This window comes from Blastomyces dermatitidis (assembly GCF_000003525.1).
Source record: "Blastomyces dermatitidis ER-3 genomic scaffold supercont1.8, whole genome shotgun sequence".
Classification (NCBI taxonomy): domain Eukaryota; kingdom Fungi; phylum Ascomycota; class Eurotiomycetes; order Onygenales; family Ajellomycetaceae; genus Blastomyces; species Blastomyces dermatitidis.
The window spans coordinates 480,825-488,318 of NW_025544781.1; the positions used below are offsets into that span (position 1 = coordinate 480,825).

At 50.0% G+C, this 7,494-nt stretch overlaps 3 protein-coding genes across 3 annotated transcripts; 1 reads left to right on the forward strand and 2 right to left on the reverse strand.

Moving 5' to 3' along the window:
- Nucleotides 1-5: 5 nt before the first annotated feature.
- On the reverse strand, nt 6-3,570 carry BDCG_07091 (1,4-alpha-glucan-branching enzyme). Its single transcript, XM_045422856.1, has 8 exons — nt 3,027-3,570; nt 2,749-2,873; nt 2,561-2,660; nt 2,360-2,472; nt 1,565-2,256; nt 1,156-1,491; nt 443-1,076; nt 6-367 (listed from the first exon to the last, which is right to left on the reverse strand). Exons 1-8 carry the CDS (start codon nt 3,097-3,099, stop codon nt 341-343), a joined length of 2,100 nt encoding a protein of 699 aa, XP_045278402.1. The 5' UTR covers nt 3,100-3,570; the 3' UTR covers nt 6-340.
- Nucleotides 3,571-3,587: 17 nt separating this feature from the next.
- On the forward strand, nt 3,588-6,991 carry BDCG_07092 (C6 transcription factor). Its single transcript, XM_045422857.1, has 3 exons — nt 3,588-4,780; nt 4,879-6,868; nt 6,944-6,991. The coding sequence occupies exon 2, from the start codon at nt 5,001-5,003 to the stop codon at nt 5,475-5,477; it is 477 nt and encodes a 158-aa protein (XP_045278403.1). The 5' UTR covers nt 3,588-4,780; nt 4,879-5,000; the 3' UTR covers nt 5,478-6,868; nt 6,944-6,991.
- BDCG_07093 (RTA1 domain-containing protein) lies at nt 5,366-7,494 on the reverse strand. Its single transcript, XM_045422858.1, has 2 exons — nt 6,924-7,494; nt 5,366-6,827 (listed from the first exon to the last, which is right to left on the reverse strand). Exons 1-2 carry the CDS (start codon nt 7,135-7,137, stop codon nt 6,124-6,126), a joined length of 918 nt encoding a protein of 305 aa, XP_045278404.1. The 5' UTR covers nt 7,138-7,494; the 3' UTR covers nt 5,366-6,123.

The window sequence follows — 7,494 nt, forward strand, 5'->3', positions numbered from 1 at the left end:
GCTGTATAGGATTGTAATAGTACGCCATATTACAGTCTCATACACCCAGATGCTCGAATAGCCGCATACGCAGCGCACGAACAAATATTACATAGATTACCGTTAAATTACCCCCTAAAGCAGCGCTGGATCCACCACCACCAAAAGCCGGAAGAACTGAAACCAATATCGATTCTTGGTTGCATTTTAGATACACTCAAAGAGTTATATAAAAATGAACAATTCCCATTTAGTTACCAGATATACGGTCCAGGGATGAATTTGCCATTTCAATTAACTAACTACAAGTCGAACCAGTTCCTCTAACTTTATTACTTCATACGCACATAACTGCTCCATTCTAGGTATCCTCCTCGAGCGCGAGAACCTATAACCCATGTCAGCACATCAGAATATCCATAACACAGAATGAGAACCTTGGAATAAAAAGGCTTAAACCTACCAATGCCGTCCTCGTCGGCACATAAACCATCAAACTATCCTCCCTCCCATCCCACCCTTCCCCCCTAGTAAAAAACCTCGTCCCCGCCTCAACCCTTCCAAACCCCCCAAACTTCTCCGCATCCGTATCCAGCACAATCCTATACGTTCCCCCTTTCCTCCCCACCCCAACCTTATAGTCCGCCCAGCTCTTCGTCGCATGGAAATTAAACACCCACACGAGCCCCGCGCGCTCAAACACAATCACCTTATTCTCCTCATGCTTCTGGCTCACATATCCCTGCGTCGCGTGCAGCCAGCCATATTTCTCTTCAGCAACCTGCATCGCCCGGTCGAAGTCGTTCAGGAACTTGTAGCGCAGCAGCGGGTCCTCCGTGAGATTTAGCTGCCGGCGCGCGTACCAGTAGCTGTTATCGTTGCCGGCGCGGGGGAAATCGAGCCATTCCGGGTGTCCGAATTCGTTCCCCTCGAAGTTCAGGTATCCTTCGCCCCCGAGGCCGTGCGTTAGCAGCCGAATCATCTTGTGCAGGCTGAGCCCGCGCGCGATGACGGGGGTTAGTTCCGTTAGAATGGACATGTTGGTGTAGAGTTCTTTGTCGCAGAGCCACATCATGAGCGATTTGTCGCCGACGAGACTATACATATCAATCAGTTTATCAGGATTAGATTAATTTTGTGTGTGTTCTTGGGGGAATGTCAGGGGAAAGGACGTACGCTTGGTCATGGCTCTCGGCGTAAGCGATCGTCTTCTCACCATGGCGTCGATTGGTGAGGGTGAAGGCAATATGGCCCATGTTCCATTCCTCGTCCTGTTGCTCCTTGAGGAGCTTAATATACATATCCGGAATTGCCATGGCGAGACGATAATCAAAGCCTGCCCCGCCAAGGGTAAGTGGTAGACAGAGCGCTGGCATTCCAGAAACGTCCTCTGCGACTGTGATGCAGTTCGGGTAGATCTGGTGGAGCATTTCATTGGCGAGCATAAGGTAGGTGATGCCATCTTCATCGACGCTGGGGCCGAAATATTCGTGATAGCCACCGGAGAATCCGCTGCGAAATTGTTAGTACCACCACAAAGTACACAAAGTACACAATCTCAAAATGGAAAAAGATAAAAACTTACGTCCCAATTCCATGATGCGTATACATCATACTCGTAACCCCATCAAACCGAAATCCGTCAAAGCAATACTCCTCCATCCAGAACCGCAAATTACTCAACAAAAACCTCAACACCTCATGATTCCCATAATTAAACAACCGACTATCCCACAACTCATGATGCCCCTTGGGGCCCGCATGGAAATACAAACCATCCGTCCCGTCAAACATATTCAGCCCGTCCAACACATTCTTCGACGCATGGCTATGCACCACATCCAACAACACCACCAGTCCTAATCCATGCGCCGTGTCAATGAGCTCTTTCAGCTCCTCCGGCGTTCCGTAGCGGCTACTGGCGGCGAAGAAGTTGTTGACCTGATACCCGAAGCTGGCGTAGTATGCATGCTCCATGATGGCCATGAGTTGGATGGCATTGTACCCTAAACCGTGGATGCGCGGGAGCATGTTCTTTGTGAACTCTTTGTAGGTAGCCACGCGGGTCTCCGGGGAGGAGATGCCGACGTGGGCTTCGTAGATGCGGAGGCTGACGGGTTTAGGCGGGCGCGGGTGTTCGAAAGTATAACGGTCCTGCACTGGTGGGTTCCAGAATACGGCGTGGAATTCAGGGGAGAGGGAGAGGTTTTGCGTGACGCGCTTGATCCAGGTTGGGAAACGGTCGATTTGTTCGCCGGATGGAGTAGTCATGGTTATCTGTTCATATATTTCACGGTTTCGAGGATGTTATTTAGTATCTCTCTGTATAGAATTGCTTCGGGGATGGCGGGGAGAGAGGAGAATAGTCAGAGCAGCTCACCTTGACCTTGCTGCTATGTGGAATGGTCGGGACCCCATCCTTTGCGGGTACTGTAACCTCCCAAACCCCAAAGTCATTCTTTTTCATCGGTGTCGCCTTGCGATCCCAGTTGTCTGGAGCACGGCGTTCACCCCTCCATTAGCTCTCTAGCCAGCTAGAATACCAACCCCAATCTCCCACCAGCATGAAGTTCCCACTCACTGAAATCGCCAATGAGATGCGCATCCACGACATTGGGCGCCCATTCCCGGTAAACAATATCTCCATTTTCCTTGACATTGAAGCCGAATTTCTCGTAACCCTGCAATCAATATTCATAGAACCATCAGTACGATCTGAAGCGTTGAATCGTAGTGCGGGGTATTCCAGGGGCAGGTGAAGCAACACACCCGACTGAAGACTTCCAACCCGCCCTCCGTCTCATTGATAGTCCGTATCCACTGGTTCGTATGGCTGAATCTACTCCGTAGCGCATCCTTGAACGGCTCTAGCCATGGATCTAGCTTGATAACTCCTATATAATCATCGTTGCACCAATACACATCATGCGGCCTTTGGCATCAGCTTGGGAATCCTGAGCTAGGAAGAACCACTTTATCGCGATAGGACGTTTGCTTCAACAAGTACTGTACATAGGTCTGCAAACGTGGATGAAATCTTGACTGACCTGTACCATCTGGAGCCGTCTCACTGGCCACTGCGGCCGCAACGGCATTGTCAAGTCCTTGCTTGAGCGCCATTTGACGGGAGGTTTTGCTCTTGTCCTCAGCTGGGTAGCGAAAGTAGAGGAATGACTGTCGTCACTGTTACTTTTTAAGCTTTCGGCGGGTCCTACGGCTGTGAGCTGTAAGCTGCAAAGTAATTATATGAATAGAAAGTCAATTGCAAATGGTTTATGGTTTATTTGGTAGTTACAATAGCAAAGTGAGAGTGAACGAGGAATTGGACTCATAATCGAGAATTTCGTGGGTTTCTGGCTGCCAACGATAAAATATCCAGGTTTATCGGCTTTCGCAAGGATGGCTGTTCCAGAGCGTCATAGCCCCGATCAATGGCCACTTGATTATCGGCTTGCTCGGCGGTGGCGACGAGTGTGGTATTTTTTTTTCTTTTCTTTTACATTTTCCTATGTTATTTATTAGATGCAGCACGTAGGTGAATTAGATTCCACATAAATAACTCAATTTAATACCAACAGCGCTTTGCTTTTCTCCATGGCGATGTAATCACCACTGTATAAAAGTGACTTTGTAAAAATCAATATCATCGCCTCTTTTGTCTCTACGGAATATATTCTTAAACCAACATTTGTCCTGAAACCTGTAGTAGTTCAGTAGTTCATCAAGCTCCCTGTTCGCTACGAAGGAGCTAGCTCAGATTTATACCCAGCGGAGCACTGAGCCAAAAATGCCCTGATCTGACCTTCCGCCGCTCATTGATGAACGGCCGCCAAGGCCGTCAATCGGCGGAATATCTTGGCTTCCGCCAATCCCATTCCATTCCGCCCCAGAGGAGCAATCCAAGCCCTAGTTTTGACGAGTCAGCTTTGAACTTGAACTTTTACATTGTTGGCAAGCAGAAGTTCTGGACACTCTCAACGACAAATAGCAGGACATGTCCAACCGGTCACCTTTCACAGCCTGTTCTTAGTTCGCCATTACTAGAAACACCCCCGGCAGATCGCCGCAAGAGACAATAGGCGATGCCCAGGCGCTCGCATCTTAAGTCGAGGACTGGGTGTAAGACATGTAAGAAGAGGAAAGTGAAGGCAAGTGCGTGAAGTTGAGCGGTTGCATCTCCCCAGCGAAATCATTTATGCTGAGAATCATGCAGTCCTACTCGTTAACGGAGAGAGCAATTGCTTTCTATCTTTGATTTTTGTTTCTATCTGCTCTCTCCTCACTTAGTGGCGTTCTCTTTCCCTCTTTTAGCCCGTCAGTTAATTCTCACGCGGCTAACAAGACGTGACATATCTAGTGCGATGAGCAACGCCCATCATGCCGCAACTGTCTCAAACGCGGCGCTGACTGCGATTTCCTAGCCGAGTCAGGCGTGTATCCCAACTATCTCACAGATAACACAGGCGTCTCTGCGCTGAACATGCTGGACCTGCAACTCATGCACCATTTCTCAACGTCCATATACGCCACTCTCTCCTACCATCCGCCCATACGGAACTTCTAGAAGGGCCCCCGTTGTCCAAATGGCATGCGGATGCGACTATGTGATGCGAACCGTCCTCGCGGTCTCGGCGTTGCATCTTGCGCATCACTCACGCGATCGCAAGGAGATATATACTTCTACCGCGCTAACGTATCATCGCATTGCCGCGAGGGAGGCAATGAATCTAATGACGAATATCAAAAAGGAGGACGCGAATAAATAATCTGTTTGTTTTCTCTGTCTTGACTATATTTTTCGGTTCGTATTCTACTTTTATATGTACTGTACATGTACTTGTACATATATATCAAAATCAACAGCACCAGCGACTGACACCCCCCCCCCCCCCCACCCAGCCCTAGGCGGTCCAGAAGGTTCGTCCGGCGACACCTTCTTCTTCGAAGACAGCAGCTTCCCCGAGTGGCTCTTCCTCCTCCGCGGGACAAAATCTCTTCTAGAAGTACTAGGCCCAGAGCTGATGGAGGGCGCGCTGAGCCCAATGTTCGCGCAGGCGAAACGCTCCCGGCGATGGACGAAAGACATGCCCCATGGCGCCGACACGCCAATGAAGGTCCCACTGGACGAGCTGGCGGCGCCGGTCCGCACCACCGTCAGCGACGAGCAGGCGCGTGACATATACGCGCACGCCATCGACGAGCTGCTGAAGCTAGCGGAATCGTTCACCGATGCGTCGCAGCTGGTCGACATCACGCATGCGTTTACGTGGATCTATCTGGTCCTCGATGAGTTCCTGCCCCTCCTGAAGGTGCCGACCCAGGAGTCCGTGGCGACATTCTCGTACTTTTGTGTCTTTCTTAAGCGGCTGGAGATTCATTGGTGGATGCAGGGGTGGAGCGAACGGCTCATACGTAAAGCGTATAAAATTCTCGACGAGGAGCATAAGTTGTGGACTACTTGGCTGGCAGAGGAGATTGGCTGCGTGTTTGAAGGCTAATCAGGGGGGTTTTTGGATTGATGGATTTATTGGAGATCTTTCAGAGCGTACTGTGAGGGGGATACGGACGCTGGATATAGGTCACTGCTGAATTATGCATGCTGGTGCTACATCTTTGGGAAGACCGACGGTAATCAACATATTGTCCCGTATCAAAATATTTGACTACTCTCTAGGCCGAGGAACATCCCACGCTGCGTGAGTAGCTCACCGTGTACAGCAATAAAATAGAGATGAATGAACCCTCATCCCCTGATTTGACGCTTTGACGCGCCTGGCCTAGAAATACAGAAATGATCAGCCCCGAAGGAGGATAGATGGAGCTTGGAACGCGGTGAATGGGTGCAAACTCTGAGACATCGAACAGCCGCCTGGGTATGCATTACTCCGAATGCTCAATATACAATACAAAATGCTTAAGTTTAAATCTCTATATGATCTATGTACCTGTACATCCAAATGAATTGGAATTGGTGGTAAAAAGGGGGGAGAACTCGAATTCCTTCCAACCCCACCACTGGCTGGCCCCTGAAAAAGAGTATTTTGGTGCCAACCCTCAATGCCATGCCAGTTACTACGGGCTGGGCAGGCCAGGCCTCGCCAAAGATAATCGAAACACAAAAAATATACGTTTAAAACATGCGTTCTAAGTACGTGGACGTAATTCCTCGAGCATGCCATCCTGCGATTCGACCCGTTCCTCCGATTCCTCCGGCTTATCATGCCCCCATTTCGATTCCAGGTCATCGATATACCAAAAGAGAAATATGCTCATAACGACCACCATAAGAACCATGTCAAAGATATACAAGAACACCTCGTGGGAGATGAGATAGCCGCCGTTGCCCTGCAGGTACTCAACGACGCGAAAGATACTCCGGACCAAGATGATGGTGCTGGAGGCATAGAGGGCGAAAACGTGCCGTTTCCACGGGATCACGCCGTGCGTCGCGGTGGGGGTCGGCGCGTTGGCGACCCGGAGGTGAAACAGGACGGTCGTGACCACGAAGAAGCCGAAGATGGAAATCTGCGTGAACAGGCCGGCCACGATGATCTTCTCCCCTAGCTCGAACAGCTTCAGACTCCTGCCGCCCTGGATGCCGCCGCCGGCGGCCTGTAGGCTGAAGGAGAACACGTCGCCCGTGACGAAGATCTTGGTGACCCATTGCACGGGGATGAGGGAGAGGTGTTCGGCGCGTAGGGTCCGGATTAGGCGACCGAGGATCATGTAGATGGAGGCTGCGAATAGAGCGGGCGCAACGAGGATGAGAATGGCCTGGATGATGAAGCCGCCGAGGGAGAACTTGTCATAATGGCCCCAGATTCTTCCACAGTAGCCGATTGTTTCAACTTGAGGGAAATAAATTCTTTATTACTACATATCTTCACAGGTAGGTTTTGTTTTTACCTCTTTTCAATGGCATTTTCTAAGAGGATAGGACTCACATAGACCGCCGACGGTAAAGGCTGTGAAGTAGAAAGCCCGCGCACGCAGCAATCGCCAGGTATGAGCGGCTGTTAAAAATCCGAAAACAACAACGCTGATGATGGCGGCGGGAAGCGATGGGATGTATCTATAGAGCTCGAAGTCGAAATGGGGACCCATGTGATCATATCTCCCACTACCTGCACCTGCACCGCCCTGCGCGGCGTCGGCCATGTTCCAGCTTCCTTTTCAGGTGGTGCCAGGCGCTCTTATAAAGTTTTAGCCCAGAGGGCTTGATATTGATAGGAAGATTTAAAAACGTAGGTTGTTTGATATTGAAACTTTGAGAGACGAAGCTGTGCGCTTTCTGTGCTCAAGTTTGGGGGTAGACCGCGGTGGTGGTGATTAAAATAGGATCATGGAAAGCTCAGCTGTTCTCCATATTGAGAGGCGAGCTTTTTCTTATTTAGACAGCATCAAGCAGTGAGGTTATTATTATTACGAACGAACGAACGAACGAACGTGCTTGGAGTCTTGGAAATCCATGGGCGGAATTTTTCGTCCACCCAGTTGGCAAACGTCTGGGCCGGG

Excerpts from the sequence above, each read along its gene's own strand:
- BDCG_07091 (XM_045422856.1), bottom strand. The coding sequence starts at position 3,099 with ATGGCGCTCAAGCAAGGACTTGACAATGCCGTTGCGGCCGCAGTGGCC. Across the intron at positions 2,661-2,748 it reads GGTTGGAAGTCTTCAGTCGG|GGTTACGAGAAATTCGGCTT; the intron begins GTGTGTTGCTTC and ends TATTGATTGCAG. Across the intron at positions 1,492-1,564 it reads ACGCATCATGGAATTGGGAC|CGGATTCTCCGGTGGCTATC; the intron begins GTAAGTTTTTAT and ends ACAATTTCGCAG.
- BDCG_07092 (XM_045422857.1), top strand. The coding sequence starts at position 5,001 with ATGGAGGGCGCGCTGAGCCCAATGTTCGCGCAGGCGAAACGCTCCCGG.
- BDCG_07093 (XM_045422858.1), bottom strand. The coding sequence starts at position 7,137 with ATGGCCGACGCCGCGCAGGGCGGTGCAGGTGCAGGTAGTGGGAGATAT. Across the intron at positions 6,828-6,923 it reads CTTTACCGTCGGCGGTCTAT|TTGAAACAATCGGCTACTGT; the intron begins GTGAGTCCTATC and ends ATTTCCCTCAAG.